Here is a 22,070-nt window from a genome sequence, read left to right as displayed (position 1 = left end):
GACTCGCCTCCAGGCAAATACCGACATATTTGCACATGCCGTGAGGTACGAACCTTTTAAATAACTCCATTTAAATAATAACAGAAAACTTTCCCTGACAGTGAGCGGAGGCTGTTCAGGATCGAAACCCACGCCGCGGCGCGCCGCTGGGCTTGAACACAGTAAATTATAACAACTATTTTACATTTACCTTCTAGTTGATGCATTTAGAAGACAGATTAGGGCACTTTAAAAGAGTTCTGACGTGTAGCTACAACTACGCCACTATTTGAAGCTCAAGATAATTGCTTTGGAAACTTCTTTGCGGAAAGAAATGAGGAATTTCGGTCAAATCTGGATCTGAAATTATCGTTATTGGATGACTAATGCTTTCAGCTAAAGTCATCGCAGTTTAATCATCGACAAAGAGAAAATGAAGATCGCGTGATAATTATTCTTAGCGGTAATTGTTTTGCGCAATTCTGAATAGGTGACGTGTGCTGGATTAAAAAAAATATATATATTATATATAAACATCACAGAAAATATAATGCAGATGTTGCACCTTCCACTACGTTGTTCCATTCGCAGAATAATAGACCGCCTCGTTATATAAATTGCATGGACAGACATTCAAATTAGTCACAACGGTTTACTGGCACTGGACAGTAGACACTGCCTACTTTTATTTTTTTTTTTTTTTTTGTCAACAGAGTTCACTATGCGAGGTGATTTCATTGTTCACGAAAGTGTACCGTTCATTCTAGACGACAGAATCGATCGGAGAAGTTGGAAGGAAATGACGACGACAGTAGATGGAAGACAGGAGAGTTCTCTCTTGCACTGGGAATTGCTCCGGAAGATGATAACAAGGATATCAATTCTATCTCTCTGCGACAGCATCAAAATTCTCAACATATCAGGTACCAGCTCATTGTACCAGCAGAATACGATTTCGAATGAATACATCTTCTGCCTGAAATGTCATCATCAAATGATATTTGCCAATACCACGCTTGTTATATGTATCGGAGAAGGTAATTTGCCCAAAGTGTTTACAAAAAATTTTACAAGAGATTATAAACAATAATCTTCGGATTGGAATTTTACATTTTTGCCAAGTTCGAAATGTTGAGTAATCTACAATTTCAAACAATTTTCATGATCTAATCTTCGACCTTCATATATATTCATCCCCGGATTTTGATGTTTATAAAACGTAAACTTATCTCGTTGTCGATAATATTTACAGACCGTAATATATTAATCTCAAACTTCCTTCTATGTGGCTCTGGACTAATCTTTTAATCGTCGGTTTTCATTTATGATTTCGAGACAACGTATTTGATAATGGCATTTAATAACTTTTGATAAAAATCTGCAACACTGATAAATATTTTTACGTCATTTATTGAGCTTATTTGCCGAGATAGCAAAATTTTTTTCATCGAGAAGCGCAAAATAGTAACAGTGCAGAAGTGATGTGCAATCGATGGGATAAATATGTCCTGCCGGTACAGAAAAGTTCCAATCTCAACTAAAATCGAAAAATGATTATTCAGCGCCAAATTTTACCGGTGAGAAAGCTGATAGTTCTAATTTTTTACAAATCGGGACGCAGCATTGCACATTTATGTTATATCAACTGTTTTGGGAAATAACCGCGTCTACATGTATTTTTAAAAACATTCATTCTGCAACTGCAAACTTCTATACCGACGTTGCACGTATTTTCTCACTTCAATTTCAATTCAACGAAAAGTGAGGTAAATTATGTATAATAGCAGACCGAAAATGTGGTGAAAACATGAAAGACCATCAAACCGTCACTTAAATTCCAAAAGTAAATAGCTTGCACTGCGAATGAACACTGAAGCGTATTTTACTGATCTCTTGATCATCTAAAAATTAATATTTAAATACATGTCAATAAATGTAGTTTCATTTAATACGTGAATTACCGATTTAGACAACTTTGGATCGTGCTAAAATGATAAATCGTAAAGCGAAAAATTGTCTTCGTACTTCACGTCGACGAGGTATTCTTTGTATAACCAAACAATCCCGTATCTCCGGCATCTGCTAGATGATACCGTGAGAATTTGATCGAGTATGTCTACTCGAGACACCAAGATAACTGTGTTCGAACATAATAAGCCAAAGTGATTGGTTGAAACCCCCACGAATTACGGTGAACCAATGAGAAGACTTGACGGATCACCATCCCTTAACTCATTCCATAAAAACTACTGTAAAGGTAGATGATCGTAGTTGGTTGCAGTTTTTTTAAACAGTCAACACCTCCTCTGATATTACTCGATCATAGCAAACTTTGAAACTTTGTCGAATATTCTGTCAGTATTCGAATATACAGAAGTGCGATTTCAACGACTGAGTTAATAATCAGAATCAAACGTAAGAAACTTTGAAACGACAGCGGTGATATTTCACCTGATAATTTCACTTACCATTTATAACTATTTTCAATATTTTAGCAAGCCTCGTTGTTCGCAATCACTTATTCACGGATTGATCAATCGTTATCATTACTTTTAATTGCACATTTTGAATTATCCACTTGCCAATCTAAATACACTCATAGTTACTTACGATCAGGTACGTATTCAGCAGTCGGATTTTCTTATCTTTCGAACTCTGAACGGTAATAAACCGAAATAATTGAAATTATAAGACCAATTACGTAGTTTATTCTCCATACCTCGCCAAAACCGAACAATGGTATCGATCAACCGTCTGACGTGCCAGATATTGTTGTATGTATATAGTGAAATTTTGTGGGTCAGTGCAATTTTAGATTACATTAAAAACCACAATGAATTTATAAATCGCAGCAGGCAACAGTGTGTATGTGTGTGTGTGTCTGTGTGTAATCAACGTTTCATCTAACATTTCGAGAGTAAATGAACGAAATTTCATGGCCTTGGCCTCAATCAACGGGATTTTGCCTATCTTAAAACCGATTAGATTTGAGAAATATCGATCACAAGAATTTCCGAGTTATTCGCAAACATGAAAATTCATTATTGAACTTAAAAAAAAAATTCATTCTGTGAAGCACCCATGATTGCAATTTGTTGATAAGGCTTTACGGTAGCTTATAATTCGTTCTTGATTAAACTCTTTTGATCTATGTATTATATATGAACATATATTCAACAATTCATAAAAAAAAATCTGAGATAGTATATACCTAGATAACTTCTCCGTTTTTCCCGAACGTTTCTCATGCGATCTTAGACATCCAAATAATCTGAAGCGGCTGTCTGTGCACAGTTGAAACTTTGTTTTCAAGGAAAAAATTTATTTATCCAGACACCGAAGATTTTATCAATTTCGCGATAGCAGCTTGAGTGCGAATTGTCCGACAAATTTGTCAGAGCATTGCGAAATAAAATGGAGAAAAATTAATGCTATTCGAGACAAGTGAAATAATTATTTGTCTATCGATAAATAAATGATACATGCAAGTTCAAAATCATTTAAGAAAATTGTGTGAGAAATGTTGATTGAATAAATTCAGAAGATAGATGTAATTGATACTTGAATCAAGTAGTCAATTATTTCAATTGACAAACGAATGCCACCGGCCAAAGCAATATTTCTTTGCATTCGTAGAGATCACGTTTTTGCTTGAGTAAATGTTTTGGTTTGATTTAGCCAAGAAATCACAGCGATAGATTAAATTAAAATCGTATATGCCAAAAAATTTGAATATTGGAATTGGAAAAACTGATTTAAGTAAACAAATTATTTGACTCAAGTAAACTAAATTTCTTGGACCGAATACATTTTTTCAGCTGGGTAGGTACGTGGAATCGTAATCAAATACAAGCCTGATTTTTTTTTAAACTTACAACCTACTTAAGCGAAGAAAAATGTCTGCCAATTTTCTTGCAACCATGTTCAAAATTTGTCTAAACGTTGTTTATCGTTGTATTCATATTCATTATACTATAGAATAGTTCGGACAGCACGAGAAAATATGCGACACGGTATTGAAGTTTGGTAAAGACAATAATTTTTACATTAATAATGTACCTTACGTTAGTAACAGAGTGGCATTATCAGAATTGCTAATGATGTACAAATACGAAATCTCATTCATCAAGAATAAATTTCTTGCATTAATGGGAACTTAGCGGCGGACTTGATTGGTTGTAGTGTCTTAAATATTAACGAGATAATTACTTATCAGTACAATGTCATAATGCGTGTTTTCAATTTCCACTGCACCGAAGTAACGCATCAAATACTGTTTAATTCGTAATCTGAGGCATCTTCCATCCAATCAGGATGTTTTGAGATCTCATGGAAATCCAATACCTACTTTTGTAATATCTTAGGCGTTAAACATTATTACTTTATCCCATTCAAAAAAAGTTTTGCACGTTCGGAATATTTGGAATATGTAGGTCCTAAACATTCCGTATTTCTCAGAAGTAAAGTAATTCAGTGATCCTTAAGTTCCGAATAATCGTGATGTAAGTAATTGTTTGAGAAGTAGGATGTTTGCTCTCACTGGAGTATGTCTGATCAGTTTGTTAGCGCAGCATGAAAATCGTCATTTTGGGAGCCGGAGCATATTTGTATCGGATGATATACTTTTTTTAGAATTATGGTTCCAACCTATAGGACTAAGTGATGTTATTTTTTCGAAAAAATGGAACTTCGTAGAGATAAATAAAAATCAATTCAACTTCGCGATTGCCAATCGCAAAGTTACCAATTGATGATTTTTTTCCAGGCCTGACAGCAACACGAATGTAAATCTTGGTTTCATTCAGGTAGAGGTTGCTAGTTTGATTGTTGATATCGATCCACTTGTTACTAAAGTTTCCCCGAATAATTTTACCCACGGTTTTGTTCCAGCAATTTTTAACCGCCGTTCAGCGCAGAAAACTGAAATTGTACCTGAGACCCACGCCTTCAAGTTATAACAATGGCCGTGCCCAAGTGGCTGGACTCGGATTACGTGCAAACGATCCTCCGGAAGGCAGAGAAGGATGATTCTATCAGGGTGTCCAGTTTGAGTGTAAAGCCAGCTATAGCCAAGGGTGAAAATTACGCGAGTGACTTGTATCGCTTGAACGTAGATTACTCGCGGATTCTCGAAGGGCGCCAAGTAACGGAGTCGAAGTCTGTCATAACAAAAGTCGCCACTGATGGCGGTTGTCGGGATGAAATGGTAATGACGTAACAAATTGACCCTAAATTCAAAGAGGTCAAAATGACCTGCACGAATACGATTATACACTATTTCCTCTTTGAAATAGGCAAGAGAATCTCGATTTTTCGAGATAGAAATGTCTATGATGTCGGAAACTTTGCCAAGGATGCAAGAGATTCTGACGAGTCACGGTATGTCCGCTTCTTTATCAGCACAATGTCTACACATCCAGGAAGCAGACCCAAAGCATTTGTTCCTCGAGGATCTACTAGTCGCAGGATTTCGTCTCGCCGATCGCCGAAAGGGATTAGATCTGGATCATTGTCTAGTTGCAATGAGAAACCTTGCCAAGTTTCACGCGGCTTCTGTAGCCCTTGGGGAGAAGGTACGGATATGGCAATGTGCTAAAGTCTTGTTTGCAGTGCCATGAAATAGCATTTCTTACATAGAACGAATTCTTGGAATATTCATCTCGCCGCTCAGTCGACCGGTTTAAGAATTACAGCATTGAAATTTGTGCGTTATTTCTGAATTCAAGGACCTGCAAGCCGTGAAAAAGTACAACAAAGGAATGTTTGACAAGAATCAGTGTAACGCAGTCATTGAATTTTATCCAGGCAGAGCGAAAATGTTAGCGGAGGAAGTTGCTAATTGGCCCGAGTTGAGCCCACGGTAATTACAAAAAGCTGAGTTCTAAATTCCGCTCAGAAGAGAATTCGGTATCTCCAAGAAAATGTTATTAGTAAATAAGGATGCATCACTGAAACAAATAACAGATTCAAATCAACTAAAACTGGTTTACCTAAGTTCTTTCGTTATACGTATAGTATAGTTTCTTTAAACCAAACGTTCAATGAACTCCGTCAAATCATCGCATTCAATCAGTTAAATTATCTGTAAAAATATAAATATGTCACGTCAAGCAGCTTCTTTAAATTCGAGATTGAATGAATATTTGGTTAACCATAAATATGGTTTATTCAACCAGATTTTGTTGAATGAACTGAACTTTCTTTCGAATCTACACAATACGATTAAAACTCGACTTTCCTTTGATACACCAAATGAAAATTTTTTTACTTAGGATTCGTCAAAAACTCGCAAAGCTTCCCGAAGGTCTCTATGAGAGAGGATGTGAAGCTGCTCTTTTACGAGAAGACGATTTCAACGTTCTCACACACGGAGATGTCTGGACAAATAACATGATGTTCCGTTATGACGAAAATCACAAGCCCATCGATCATAGATTCGTAAGTATGAAATTGTGTACATACATGGTGCTCGGGGTGGTACCAAAAGTACCATTTAAGTAGAACTGCAATAACAGTTCTGAACACAGATTCTTTTACCGACACCTAGCCAAGACACAAACCTTTTTCTAGAATGTTTGAGAGTAGGGATATACCCCACTCTATGGTGGTTTGTGCCTCGGCCAAGTGTCGGTAACTATGTCGGTATAAGAGTCTGCGCCTGCAACTCTTATTGCTATTTTATTCATTTTCTCAATGGAAAAAGAATCTCATTCAAAATAATGAATCGCTTCTCCGTCTACGAATTGCAGTTAGACTTTCAAATCAGTAACTACGCTTCACCAGTGCTCGACCTTCTCTACTTTTTTGCAACAAGCCCAAACGACGATGTCCGTAAGCAACACCGTGAGTTAATTGTGCGCGAGTATCACGCCGCTTTGACAACTGCCATGGCCCAGCTGAAGTGCAGCACCGCAGGACCAAGTCTCGAATATATAATGGATTCGTTGAGAAAGCGTGCTCTGTTCGAAGTGATTCTAACGTTCTCGATATTACCGTTGGCTTTATTCGATCTAAAGAGTGCGATCAGTCCGGAGGAAGCGGAGGAGTACAACGTGGAACATGAAAGACTCTCGTACAAGGGTGAATTGTTCCGAAAGGTTATGACGAGGATTCTCCCATTGTACGACAGCATGGGATTGTTGGATACGCAAAACGGTCTCCGGTAGATTTCAACCCAGCATTCACAAATCCATTATAACTGGCCTGAATACGTACAGGCGAGATTTATTTTGTCTACGGTTCTCAAGAATAACTGAAGCTATTTCAAAACTTCAAAGTCATCACCGTCGTACGTTAGGTAATCATTCCCATCATATCACTCATCTATATATATACTATAATATCAACGTCGTATATACTTTTTCAAGAGACCATCAAATCATCATCCAAGCTTAAACTGTTAATCGAAGTCCAGCTCTAACTTGCAATGCAAACGAACACGGGAGGCGCGTTCTTCCGATCTCCCGATCATTTCACTATCATGATACTAGCAACATGTTCAAAACTCTATGTAAATATTCATAAATAAATTTTATTTTGACGCATGATTTATTGATACTATCCACGCTGCAAGGGTAGCTGAAAAATTATTCTATTCGCAACTCTGTAAGGGATTCACTTATCGTACATATTAATTACGTATTTTCGACGTCTACTCAATGTTACATGAGGATTCACAAGTCTATCAGGTCACTTCGAGCCACTTAAAATATTCACGTGATATTTGAAGGCCACAACATGGTGGCTGATAAATTTCTAAGATACGCAAGACATTTACGATAAGTATTCATATAATTAATCCGTGTAGTGATCAGTCGCTTGATTCTTCTGCTCCCACAAACCCGATTTCTTACCTGATTAACAACTTTCCTTCTACTCACATCTTTTTTGCCATTCACTATTTTAGTATCGTTCCCTATCGTCCTTGAAAATTAGAGTCCATTCATTCTGTTTCCTCCAGTTGGTAATCAGTCGAGTTGAGTTTAAGGTTCGTCCGAATGACGTTAGTCGAGTCAGTGTACCGGATGTCGCTTTATTAAGGTGAGCCTTTGATCGTTTACATCAAGTGTAAGTCACGAATTCACTTGTTCTCTGGAATCACCACGATTTATTTTGTCAGTCCAGTCGTCGACTTTAGATTCTTACGATTCTTGAGAAATCTTACGTAATTCAATATCTACCGTTGCATAGCGACACTCGGCACGAGGCGGCGGCGGCCAAGTGGTGAGCGTTCAATATCCATAGTCGCTGGATCGCTGGATTGAGTCCCGCTCATGTATTTTTTTTTTTTCTCCCATAACACTCGGTATATTCTTTTACATATATATATATTACAATTCATAGGTAGTGTAATGAAAAAATACGTGAATTTGCACGAACCTTTATCGAATTTCCAATGTTATATTGCTATATTTATAATTATCGAAAAGTAAACGACCAAACGAATAAAGTTTTACTCAAAGTGTATGCCTGGCGAGATTTGCGAAACAGTTTCGGGTACGTTACCTGCTTTCAGGTATAAGGGATGTACACGCAATTCACTTTATCAAGTAGTCTCGTGTCTATTTTTTTATAGTTCGTGAGTCCTATTATGAAGTTAATCGTGATTTGAGATCAACAGAGCAGCCCTTCCAAACGTAGAAGAACCGCTTTCACTCGCTGTCGGCATCGGTCCAAAACATATATCATTGCGCCGTACGATGCGTCACATAAACGCCTATTTATTACCTCATTGCGTAATTTCGTATCAACATTAAGCTTATCTATATGATTGAGTTTTATTGATTCGATTATGTGAAGAATTCTGGGCCAGACTAGCCTAACCCACATCGTCGACAAGACTCATTTTAAATAGTTTTAGACAGTCTGTTAAAGTGAACTTTATCGACAAGGTGTGTTAACCTACTCTGGCACTGAACTCTTGATATACTCGTACTCTTTTATCGGTTTCATACCACTCTGTGATTTTTATTCCAGTCAGTCAAACTCGTGCATAAGGGGCAACCCATATCATTTCGACCTGGGTTTGACCCTCAACCTCTCGGATTGGGCCGACGATTAATTATATGATTGTTCTCACTGTGAAAGGTAATCTGTTTTTTTTTTCTAATTTTGTGAACTCCGTTTGGATTTTCTACAATTTTTTTAAACGGTTTTATTTATCGACACAATTTAAAAATATGAAAAAATTCTGAAAATTCACGTATCATATTCAAAATTTTTAAGCTTAACGCCGGAATGGGGATATTTTTTTTGATAATTTTTTGGAAATATTTTACCATTTGCAGTTTTTTCATTAGCCAAATGGAGGGAAAAACAATCTGGCGAAAAATCTGAGAAATTTTCAAAAATCCGGTGTGACATTAGGATGGTTCACCCAAAGAAACAATAATTTTTTTTTTCAGTGCTGCTCCCTCATAAAACAGTTGTTTATGATCAGTTTTCGTTTTTAGATTAAAATAACGTGTGAAAAAATGCTAAACTCAACTCACCGTCGATTTCACGTGTAAATATAGACGAAAATGAAAAATATCAAGATACCTTTTTTTGTAGGCGACAATTTTTAGTTCGAAAGAGGTCTCCAAATACTTCATCTAACTTGTCATATTTTGAGAATTATTGACTCGAAACTGAAAAACTTTGAGAATCAAAAATAATTAAATTCAGAGAAAATTTGAGTCTTTATTATTTTCAATTTTCCTCTGTATTTTCACGCGAAATCGACGGTGAGTTAAGTCAAGCATTTTTTACGTGTTATTTTAATGTAAATACAAAAACTCGAAATTGTATCCGATCGAGCTTAAATTTGTAGAGGATTCATTTTTCATTATAAATAACAGTTTTATAAGGGAGCAGCACTGATGAAAAAAATTTTTTTCGAGTGAATCACCCAATGTGACATACGATAATTTTTCAGCAATCATGCAAGTCACCTAAAACATTCAAATTTGACTTTCTACAAATTTATTCTCGCGAATAATTGATATATCGTATCTATATATCATTTCCTGGACGCCCGAGCACCTTCTTAGGTCCAGTAGTGTATCGCAGCTTCACTCTACCTACAAATACATAACATCTCGGTGTGTAATAGCTGTACTCCATCTGCCTCCAGACAGTATGGTCTCTATTGTGCTATAGCGACTAAAGCATCCGTCATTAAATATCATGTATATCAATAATTAAAATCGGAGTCAGGTCACCAAGGACTTTTCACGTCAGCGATCCAACGAGTTCATAGTATAGAGAACCGTGGCTACATTCACAAACAGTTTGTAAACTTGTTCAAATACGCTTTTATTCTGTAGTTCATAATTCTTCACAGCCTGGCGTACATAGTGGACACACATGTCAAACACAATCGTCATGATACACGGCAATGAATCGAAATGCCTTAATTCTTGATCAAGGAGTCAGAAATCGAAATATAGCGCATGTACACAGTGTGCCCCAAGACAGAGTTCCAACACGGTCGCATTACCATTTTTAAGTCCATCCCCCTATCAATCGGGCTTCAGGAGCTCCAGCACACACTCCTCAAGCTTAAGTCACGGGAACCGTCGATCCTTTCTTTCAACGATGCTAACAATCCGGAACAATGATCGATTCGATGTATTCAAATTCTCATAGTCGACACCGGGATCTCTACGCAGTCACGTGAACACCTCAATGTCCATGCCGCGGAGAACCAGGCGCCTCTAACATGTATCTGCGCCTACTCGTATTCAACTTGAAATTAACGGATTCCTGCCCATGCCGCTTTTGCTCCGAAACTGATATCAACTTAACTGTCTCGAGCACTTCTCGTCTCTACCATGTCTGGAGCTCTACCGTCCTCGAAACCGGCACGCTAGCCCCGCTCGCGTCATTTCAGCCCAATTGTAGCGCTCGACTCCAATGGCCAATCTAGGAAACTTTTGACCGACAATAAGAGATCAGTTTCTCTTACATACCTTCGACGTAGTTCAACTCAAATCTCTATTCATAGGTGCAACAAGAAAAATATCTTTCTTTTTTTATCTTAACTGAACATTTCCTTTCCCTACTTCAACAATGCCCACTTTAATTAGTTGGCGACAACTATTGCTCTTCAACTTTTAAGTAACTGGTCCAATTGTTTTGGTCTGTTGAATTACGAGATTGCAGTTATTAAGGTTGACGTAACGAAAACTGAACAGAAGTTATTATTTTGCAGCTCCAGCGAAATGAGTTCGACGAAGCTGAGGTAGTTACACATCAGTATATTTTTTCTTCATTACTATGTCAGGGTTTTTCTTGCAGACTTTTCTTGTGGCACCTCAACACCGCGGGTAACTGAATCTGTATCTGACACCCACGTTTCCGAGTTATCAAAATGGCCGTACCGATGTGGTTGAACTCGGATTACATAAAAGCCGTCTTACGGAAAGTCGAGAAAAATGATTCCATTGAAGTGTCAGATATGACCGTAAAGCCAGCCACGGCCAACGGTGACAATTACATGAGTGATATGCATCGCATCGGCGTCAAATTCTTGCGGGTTCTTGACGGACGGCAAGTGACGGAGACAAGGTCTTTCATAGCGAAGATCGCCATTGCAGAAGGTATTCAAGCAAAAATGGTAATGTCAAAAATTGATCTCCAGTTATGTAATAACTGTCAGAATCAACCTGTGACACATCAATTATGCATCTATCAAATGTTTAAAAGGAGTGACATTTTCTTATACGAAATTTCAAAAATAACCGCAACTGTACGGGTATTCCAAAAGTTCAAAGTTGTTACTGCAAAATATGCGTGAAAACAATTTCCACTGCGTGTAGTCACTAGACTTTAAATTATACTTAATACCGATGTTTCAAACCTTTTTTCAAATTGAATTGTAATTTCAAAAAATAAATCGTGTGAGGGATAGATTGTGAGATTTTCATGACATTTTCAAGTATCATCATCTCTAAATATTGTGTTCCTCGATTCATGTTTCGCGATAGTATTTACATCGAAAATCGATCGCCGAATGGGATTGATTGAGCTGTTTGTACGATGAGCACTAGTCTTCCTAAATTAGTGAGAACTCTTGAAACATTCATTGTATCGCAATTATCCCAACGTTCGGGATATGAGAGACATGAAAAAAAATGTGATAATATATCGAGCGATGCACCGTATTTTTAATACAAAGCGCTACGTACGATGCATATCGCGACTATTGCATGCAAGGTCCTACGGCCGTGCCGGGTATCATAATGTAACGACTATCGTACCAGTCCAGTCTAAAGCGGTAATAAAATTGATGAAAAGATTTGGTAAAAAAATCTCGATAACCAGACAATTCGGAGCGGATGTAGGGAACGGAATCAAAAACTAGGGAGAGGCGAAACTTCGATTTGGCTCGAGGAGAGCCGGGGGTGGAAGTGAAGCTGTATTAATGCGAGTACGGGCGTCAAAATCGCAAGGGAACTGCGTTGCTAACCGAACAGGAGAGTGAACAACTCCAATCGAATTTACATACTAATGGCAACCGGTTCGGGTAATTGTCAAACTTTCGTTTTAGCCAACGGGAATTCCTGTAAAAGTTTTTCGTGCCTCGACTACTAGAAACTCTCCACCACTCAGCTTCTACCCCCCGCGGCCCTTCCTCGCGTTGAGCATTTCCATCCGGTTTTCAGAGTTATTTAAATTTTCATCCTGGCGTGGCCCAAAAATAGAAAAACAAGAAGCAGAAGCGTTGGTACGAATAAAAAAATTATAAAAAACGGAACAACAAATTCTCTACGAATTTCACGCCTTTCCTCAAGTTGAACAAGTCTCCGTTAGGTACTCGCGGTTTCCTGGTTGAAAGCCTTAAAGAGCTTAGCGTTGCGCGTCGAACTAATTAGAGCACGTAAATCTGTCATTTCCTCAATAATTTCACACACAATTTCTGAGTTCCGATGCTGCTTTCAGATTGAATAAGGGGTCGGAAAAAAGGTAAGAGATTAAGATGCTCTTCCGCAAGAGTTTTCAGCGAAACTTCAACAGCGAACCGAGCATTTTCCGTGTAGAGGCTGCCAATAATTGCTCTTGATTTTGTTCGAAGGATTAAAAACAAATTTCCCCCGCTGCCGTAGAAAAGTAAAAGGAATTTCAAAAGCTCTAGTGACGATGAGGGCCCTTATCTATCACAACGAGAATTAAAAAGATCGTATTAAAGAGTTAGGTTTGAGTTTTCAAGACAGCTGTTGAAATGAAATGACACTTGAACTGATAATCGCGGACTCGAAGAGTGGAAAGAATGGATTCCGTGCCTCAACTCGGCACTCGGAAGATCGAGATGCAAGTTATCCTTCGTAATTCCACTTAGTTTGCGGTCAACCTGCATCAGTTCAGTTCAGAAAATAGCAATTGTGCGTTCACTGTTCCCAAACCTGAACGTAGTGGGTTGTTAGACAGATCAAACGCCGTTAAAACTGTAAACTGGGACATCGTACCTACAAAGTAAAAGCCAAGATAAACGAGATGCCATTGACAAGAGATCAATTCCCATAACATGAAGTAGGAAACATCAACAATAGCGTACAAGAAGTGAAAAGCTTTGTAAAACCGGAGAAGCTCCCGCAGTAGCTGCCTCGTTATTGGCGTACACATCGCGTCTTATAGCTACGACAAGTAACAATAATCGGCCATGTTGAGTGGAAAAAGTGAGACGTCACGACGAAGCAGGCACAAAGACGGCGTTGTTCGCATTGAATCGAGTGAACGACGAACATCGTTCGAAATTAATCGCCCGATTGATTGAACAATCATTTTCGTGATACAATAATAATAATAAGACAACGATTAGTGTGAGGGTTCGAACAATTAACGAAGCAAGTATTCCGGGTATAGACGCGGAGCAAGTACCGCTCGAAGTAGTTTGCTTCGGAGCCTTGTGTGGGTGTAGATACACAATTCAAGGGGATGACATCTCAGCGCTGGTCAAATCTTTAACTTCCACAGCTCAAAAGTACCACGCTCCCTAGACGATATTTGGTGCTTCATTGTCAGAGCGATCGAGGCCTGGTGACGGCGCGACATTGAACATACACCAACACCCGTCGCTGTGTGGCAACACCAAAAACCACACCTGACAAGCTTCGATCCCTGAATATCAGAGAGTGTTGACCTTTTGATATTTACTACCTGCTTTCGCAGGGAAAAATATGTTAACAAGGTTACTTGGAAGGGTCTTGAGAGAGGGGTCGGGAGCGGAGAAAAACCCACCAGCGAGCGATGCGGAGTCCATAAACACAAATTTATTAATGGCAAGGCGCCGAAATGGACGGCTGCCTCGTTTCAGACTACCATGCCAGGGCGCATAGATCAAGATTAGGGCGAGTCGAATTTCCCTTGCCTACTATTTTACCCCCCCGGAAGTGGTGTCCGCGGACTTTACTCGGCCGAAGCATCGTGGCGTATCGCTGTTCCCTAACTGGTACGTCTTCTTATCCTGTGCCAAGCTGCCATGCCGCATAAAACATTCATCCAAAATGAGGGTGCAGCCATACTTCGGCAAAGTAACTCATTCGAAGATGTGCCAAATGAGTTTTACGTAACATAGACGTACCAGAAGATTATCGGTCAACGGTTGCATTCGGCCACGTCCAAAATTTAACACGACGATAATCACCGATCAATTTAAGAGTAAGGCGTGTACGTCTTTAGCTCTGCCATATTGATCGAAACCCTGGGTTCACAGATACGCGGATGATTTGCGTTTGCACCACTCGCGGCAGCGTTTAAGGTGCCTTTCAGACCGATCTATCAATACCAGGGTATCTACTTTGATCATCCCGGCAGCATTATATCTCGAACCCAACCTCTCTCTCTCTCTCTCTCTCTCTCTCTCTCTCTCTCTCTCTCTCTCTCTCTCTCTCTCTCTCTCTCTCTCTCTCTCTCTCTCTCTCTCTCTCTCTCTCTCTCTCTCTGTCTGTCTTTGACGACGCCACGATCGTCTACAGAAGAAGCGTGTAGCTCATTGACAAAGCGAAGGTTAAGTAAAACGTTACCAGGACAACACTGTCGTGTGCTGCAGATCCTGGCACAGATATACACGATCGCTTACACGCGTGCCTGAACCACATTGACGAAGACCGAGGGCAGGCAGTTATTTGCTCCAGTCTGATTGGAAACGGCGTTGAATTCCTTACACGACCGTTGCCACCAGAGGCCACGAGGAATATCTCAATTACGAGTGAACCCCACTTGTCGAATCATAAAGTTGCTCGGCCAACGAACGCAATTATCAGCGTTCTTATACTAGTCGTCGAATCGCCATGGCTGCTAGACGCGGATACGTACGCTGGGATAACCAAAGCTTTCGGTGATCTTGGTTCCCGGTTCAGTTTATCGGGGGATTCTCAGTCCGTGTGCAGGAACGGAAAGAGGATGGCCCGGCGAGGATAGATAGCCCTGAATAAACGCAGACTGCACCGTGTTCAACGGCTCACTTTGAGGTCAGGAAAGTTTCCCGGGCGCCGGTTGAGTCTCGGTGGATGGTATACCCAGGATGTAGTCCGGTTCTTCCTCGATAAAGAAGACGTGGAGGAGGATTCCTCGAGCCCGCGGGTCAGGAAATAGTCGTACTTCTTCTGCGCTGCGCCCACGCGGCTTGCAGGATGCTACAAACATTTTGAAGGGAAGCTCGGAATTCTCTGTCCCAAGATGCCCCAGACAATTTCCATGCAAAACGCCCGGCGCCGCTCCGACACGAGCATATATTTTTATGGCAAATAGGCACCGGTGACCCGGATGGTTAGACTCGAAGATATGGGACAACGTAACGTTATATTAACGTATTAACATACATAAAAACACGCTGAAACACCCCCGGTGGTTATTTCTACGCGCCGTGCTCGTGACGCGATGAGACTGCAGTTTTCTCGCCACCCTAAGATAAGTCCGAAAACGTTATCGCACTTGACTTTATTGATCCCAGAAAATGTAGTCTCAGTCACGTTGTCGTTAAATAGTTTTGAAAAGTTTCGTTTCCCATGTATGTACACTGAGAAAAATTTCATTCGTTACAGTAACTAGAAAAATTGAGTAAAACAGGTATCGTTAAAAAAACTGTTTGAATATTGTTGGGATTACGAAAAACGAGGTACGCGTAACCGTTTTGCGCTATCGTCGATCCTTTTTTAGCAATTGCAACGCTAAACCAGTTTTTGTGGTTTACTCTACTTTTACAAGGCTTCAACGTCAATTTATTGTTGAACAAGCATTAAATTTTCGCAACAGTTACAAGAAAATATAGTAACAGAGATCGTAATGAGAAAGAATAGCAACGGATACTAGACTTTCCGGTAACAGCTAGAAAACTAATTTTCATTTTCTACCTAAACTATATGTTCGATTGTGGTAAAAAATGAAAATAGTTAAGGACTGACCGGCAACCGGAACTAAAAACTTCTCTCAGTGTACATGCAAGCCAATCGAAATGCAAGGTATGTGATAAAGCACTTTGTTTAAAGTTTCAAATTGATAGCTGGTACAAAACAAGGAAGAAAACAGAAAGAATGAGAAATTCTACCTACAGAGAGAAAATTAATACTCCACCGAACGCCGCAGATTTTGACGAGAAATTTAATTAAGCCCAGTGATAGGCCAAAGGGAATCTAGACAGGCGAAAGCAGGAAGGCCTTGTCGAGGCGTGGGATCGCGTGATGGAGATGCATGTGTGCGTGGGCGTCATTCGCCTTAAGAAAAGGTATAGAGACGACATCGGGGCTACGAGGTGAAGTGAGGAGGTTATAGCGGGACGAAAAGGCACCTCTGACAATCGATTGTAACCTGAGTCAGTCTGGCTGTTCTTATTCGAGCTATACTCAAGCAATGTCCGCATGTTCGCATATGTACGTATAATCGTATAGACATACAGCAGCGTGGTAGCTGAAAGCACGTGTCTGTGGTTCGATTAAATGCATGCTTGAGTGTCTTCAAATCGATGCACGAAACTAAACGACAAAAAATTCCGAGAGTTTAATTTAATAGAAATACCCTGATCAGGTAATTAATCAAAAATCTATTTGGTTCGAAGCTCAACGTGATAAAAGGAAGGAGATTGAAAAATCATTTTAAACAGTTCAAGTCGCACATAATAATAATCATGATCAATCTCTCTGCGATACACGACGTCATTAAAACGCCCACTCTAAGATATATAGTTTAATTATCGCTGTTTTATTTTTTATAACGTTTTCTGGTTATAATACTTGTCGGTTGTTGTTTCAAATTCAATTACACTTTTATTTGTACACCCTGTGCTGACTATTTATATTTGATATTTAGAACTATCAAGGCAAGTTTGTTGGCTTGCAAAGATTAGCAAGGATTTATTTTATGTTACAAAATAAACTTGACGGTATAACTTTGCAATAACCAGCTAAATAAATGAACACTCTGTTTTTCTTGACGCTATCCTAAACTATCTTGTGCATTTTTCTTACAGGTCTCTTTCATTTTATTTTAAATCGTTGTAAAAATGTCACACCATTTTATTGAATCAAATGAGGAAGTCTACGCGTTATGAATATATATAAGACATATTCCAAAAATACAATAATTCTGAAAAAAAAACAATAATAATAACAGTATTCAGGAACAGTAAGTGAAAATAATATTTTTAAATGTAAATTAAATATAAAATTGAATAGTTTGAAATGCTATGCTTATATGCGTCATAAAATTAACGCAATTTCATAAAACAAAAAAATAAGTCGACACTTTCTTCCATCGGCGTTTCAAATCTGAGACACGATTAATTTTCCTAGGGTCTACACGCTGCGTGGATTATCCTTACACCATGTCTTTATGTACCGTACGCCTAAATCGGCTCGGAGTTTGGATTACATCAGACGAGGTAACTGGTGAGCAATATAGATTCGAAGTTAGACTTAATCCACTTTACCCACGTCCTGGAGGTAAGTTACACCCACTTACGAATGGGCTGGGTTGATGTTTCGTAGTACTTACGTTTAACCTATGCATACCAAATTACCTGCGAGTTACGGTCGACTTATATTAAAATAAGCAATCGAAGAGAAAACGAGCCCTGGATTAGAATTAGAAACAATATCGTAACCGGTGTAAGTCACGTAATTTCTCTTTTTTAACAAATTACAGCAAAGAAGAAAGTACGTATGGTATTGCAAAGACGTTGAAGTTTAAGCAAAATACGTCAAGTACGGAATATCGTGATTAAAAAACAAACCCTCCGACCACGGCCATTCATACCAACAATGTTTAATTTCATCTGGTCATTTATAAAATTGCATCGAGTATCGTGGAATAGCGAAAAATAATAAAACGTTGCAATTTAATCACCGCTACGACTTTTTCCATCAACGGTCGAATCTTTAAATTTCCATTTTTCAATTTATTTTCAACAAATATGATTACGAATAAATGATCAGTGATTTAAAAATTCGAGAAACTTATTCCTCGGGGAAATATTAATCGCGTTTCCACATGTCACGAAAATCTTGTCGATTCAAATCTCGAATTATAGAAATCTTCAAACGAACCAACGAATTACTTGTAGGAATCGCCGGAAAAACCTTCGCTTTGAATTTTGCTCCTTCGGCGTTCGCTGTACGCGTATCGAAAGCCTGCGAGCAAATCACTTCGAGTAAACACAAATTGCCAAATAGTTAATGTAATCACTGGCCGTCGGCTGGGTTTAGGGCTGTAGCATATGTAGCGTCAGCCGCAGGACGAGTAACGTGACATGTGATGATGCGAAATGGTGAAACGGTGAAACGGTGAAATGGCGAAATTATTGCTCATTCGTAACAGCACGGGCAGACAAAGGTCGCGTGTCCAGAAACCGTCTGAATTACGGATGCAACAACACCGCGATGCAACGCGACGAGCCGTGCGAATCAAATACGCATGATACATCTCTGTATAACGAAGCAACGGTGCAGCAGCAGCAGCAACAGCAGAACTCGGAGAGGAGAAATGAAAATAGACGTTCACCTCGTCCTCCGGTTATTTCCAGGCCTCCGAGTTTCACGTGCGAGGAAATATGAAAGCGGTATCAGGCCGGGAGAGGCGCACTTAAAAATCGTCCCTTGAGGTCGGGGAGAATGGGTCTGGATAAAATATATAAGACCCGGGTTTCCGGAATGGGCGGCAAGCTGCACCGGCAATCGGAAAACTGAGGATCGAGCACGGATACGGGATTCCTCGAGGATTTCAGGGATGTAAAAACCGGCGCTGATTCGAGGCTCAGGAATCGCGAGGGCGTAAATGGAAGCAGCGGGAAGGCGCCGGTAGACTTCATTTCCTTTTCCAAATATTAACTTTTCTCAGAATTTCACAGACGGAACGATGTCAATGTTTCTACACTGCATCCGCGGAGTGTAGAAACGTAATTAATTCACTTTTCTTTTTTCAAAGTTGTAATGATAAGAAATTTTGAAACCGTTGAACAAGATACGGTCATTGAAATTTTTGCATAAACAATTATACGGACTCGAGTTTTCTTGACAAAATTGTAAATTTCAGACGTAGTTGCACAATTAAAGTATCTCAACGATGTAACAACTATTCTGGTTCTATGAACAGATGCTTGCATCTCCATAGAATGTATGCCGGAATTAAAAAATAAAATTCAAATTCAAATTCAAATGTGGAAGGCAAGTTTTTGTTACAGTTGAATAACGCTTACTTGGATGAAATTTGTTACGCACTGCGTATTCAAAATTACAAAATAATGATAATCGTATCTGATTTATCAACATGTTTTCAGTGAATTAGTATACATAGAGCATTTCATAACAAACTCATTAATTTTCACCAGAAGCATTTTTAATTTTGTGGAACTTTAGCTGACCTGATACTAGTATCTCCATAATCGACAATTTTCATCGGTTCTTTTTTTTTGGAATCAGTTTCGAACTACACATATTTAAACATTAATTTCTGATATTCATCTGTTTTAAAACTGAAGAAGTCGATTATTTATTGCGAGCACTTTGAGATTGATCAAATGGTAGACGTATTTGAAAAACTGTTTTGTTGAAAGATCCAAAAAATTTTGGACTCACGAGCACCAATATTTAACGTTCGGCAAGTTTCAAAAAACTTTGCCAACCTTCTTGACCCCATTAAAAAAAACGTTGAAATTATGGACGTGATATGAATTATTTTAAATATTTGTACAATTTTTACAAATTATTAACTAAACTGAATGCTTCTAATCGATAAAAAAAAATTTAAGTAGGTACTCAAAAAATACCACCATCATAACGATTGGATCACAGAAATAAATTTTTCAACCATTTTGAATAACGCTTAACTTTGAAAAGTCTTCGATACTTAAAAATGATTTCGAAATAAACAGTCAAAAAGGAGAAAACTCAAAATTCTTTAGCGCTGCCACTATGGCCGAAAATATTTTCAACGCAACGAAGACTAAAGAGAATCAGAATTTTTAAGATCCGAGAAGGAATATCCCACACATACTTCGACTTTTTAATTAAGAACCTAAGAGTAAAGAAAATATGAAGAAAAGAAATCACGTTGCATATTTGTAAAGTGTTCAAAACGTTTGGCCCGATTTTACGGCCGGAATGAGATCCTGTGACATATAACGGGGAACCGGATATTCCTAGGCATGTATGCGCATTATTGTACATACAAACCGCGGAAAAGCACCGAAGCCCGAGGCGCAGAGAACGCGGTCCCTGTACATATATATATATACATATATATATGTACGCATATAGAGAAAGTAGCATGAACATAGAAACCGACCGTGGCACTCTTTTATTTTTCTACCGCGGTTATACGTGTAATATTCTACAAGTCGCGATCAGGATCGCGATAGTCGCGCACTTGACTTTTCCGAGTAAACACTTTTGTTATTACCCTCGGTTGACAGAGCGACAAAACCGAGTGGCTTTACAAGACCTACGTCAGTCACTCTTGGCTCACACGAACTTTCCGTAGGCAAACAATGGGACACAGGTTTGTACGTTACTTATTGTTAAGCGTTATAAACACAGGGTGGAAATTCTACCCTGATTTGTAAGCTGTCGTCGGGAATAATGCCAGTAACTGATGTTGGCCGGCGTTGTTTGCATAGAGAAAAGAAAAACATAAGTAGGTGTGCGTTCGTACAAAGCTTTAAATTCATGGAAAACGCGGGGAACGCGAAAGCGATCAGGATAAACATCGAGACCGGAGGATGTGGAGAAATACTCGATACCGGCTGCGAGGAAAATAAATATTTTCATTTCACTGTTATTGATAATATTTCAAGTTCGAAGCTTGTGATACGTACGACATTTAGCGAACGATGCTTCAACTTTATGCGCTATTTATTGAAGCTTCATTTGGAAGTTCAGCATCGTACTATTACGGCGCGACGTGTCTTGCGGTGCTGATTTGTTTCAATTTGAAAACATTATTCTTGGACAGTTTATACTCTTCTCCACGAGCCGAATATTTTTGTTTTTTTAATTATTTTTAGAAAAATGTCAGCCGATTAAAGTTGAAATTCGATATTTCGTCCGAAACGTAGGACATTTTTAATGTAATTGTCAAGAATAGAAGTTTGAATAACATAAGATTTATACACTTTGCAATAAAATGAACACCGATTGTTGGCGACGCATACCAATACAAAGACAGAAAAACAACAGCCGTAACTAGTGCTCTATGACCTATAATTTCGTAATCGGCCATTGCCACAGACAATTATTGCCCCGTGTGATTATTAAGTTATAATCCAATGTTTAACGCGATCTCAACCTGAGAATGTGCAAAAAATTAAGAAGTGTACTCAATAGCACTACAGTTTGGACGAGCATTACTCGAAACCATATGTAATAACAGAGAGGTATGGTAAGGCAAGGGGGTGAACGACCGCTACAGATCAGCTAGAGATTAGTAAAGGGACAGAATGTATTATCATACTACGATGTGTGCGTGAATGAATCCAAGTACGCTAATCTCACGCACACTACGGCGAGTGGTCAACAAGTCAATACAGTCCAGAGTTCTCAAAATCTCCGCGAGAGGAAGCGAGACGAGAATGTGGCGAAGAATCCAAAACCAGATCAGTATTAGTCGAAACTCGGAAGAGA

The 22,070-nt window shown here is 39.0% G+C and overlaps 1 protein-coding gene and 1 long non-coding RNA gene across 5 annotated transcripts; both read left to right on the top strand.

Moving 5' to 3' along the window:
* The first annotated feature begins 755 nt into the window (after window positions 1-755).
* Window positions 756-7,526, top strand: LOC107226484. Of its 4 annotated transcripts, none has more exons than XM_046744272.1 (6): window positions 756-902; window positions 4,870-5,185; window positions 5,274-5,552; window positions 5,706-5,839; window positions 6,252-6,417; window positions 6,729-7,526. In XM_046744272.1, exons 2-6 carry the CDS (start codon window positions 4,940-4,942, stop codon window positions 7,143-7,145), a joined length of 1,242 nt encoding a protein of 413 aa, XP_046600228.1. In that variant the 5' UTR covers window positions 756-902; window positions 4,870-4,939; the 3' UTR covers window positions 7,146-7,526. The 4 variants fall into 4 exon arrangements, with proteins under 4 accessions (XP_046600228.1, XP_015522794.2, XP_046600227.1 ...); XM_015667308.2 differs by lacking the exon at window positions 756-902 and adding an exon at window positions 1,456-1,556; XM_046744271.1 differs by lacking the exon at window positions 756-902 and adding an exon at window positions 2,256-2,394.
* Window positions 7,527-8,782: 1,256 nt separating this feature from the next.
* Window positions 8,783-11,864, top strand: LOC124295203. The gene is made up of 3 exons (XR_006905099.1): window positions 8,783-8,870; window positions 8,956-9,066; window positions 11,260-11,864. It is a non-coding gene; the product is annotated as an uncharacterized LOC124295203 (long non-coding RNA).
* Window positions 11,865-22,070: the final 10,206 nt, after the last annotated feature.

Source organism: Neodiprion lecontei, chromosome 6 (assembly GCF_021901455.1).
Source record: "Neodiprion lecontei isolate iyNeoLeco1 chromosome 6, iyNeoLeco1.1, whole genome shotgun sequence".
NCBI classification, from domain to species: Eukaryota; Metazoa; Arthropoda; class Insecta; order Hymenoptera; family Diprionidae; genus Neodiprion; species Neodiprion lecontei.
This window is presented reverse-complemented; position numbering and strand designations above follow the sequence as displayed.

Excerpts from the sequence above, each read along its gene's own strand:
- LOC107226484 (XM_046744272.1), top strand. The coding sequence starts at position 4,940 with ATGGCCGTGCCCAAGTGGCTGGACTCGGATTACGTGCAAACGATCCTC. Across the intron at positions 5,553-5,705 it reads CTGTAGCCCTTGGGGAGAAG|GACCTGCAAGCCGTGAAAAA; the intron begins GTACGGATATGG and ends TCTGAATTCAAG. Across the intron at positions 5,840-6,251 it reads TGGCCCGAGTTGAGCCCACG|GATTCGTCAAAAACTCGCAA; the intron begins GTAATTACAAAA and ends TTTTTTACTTAG.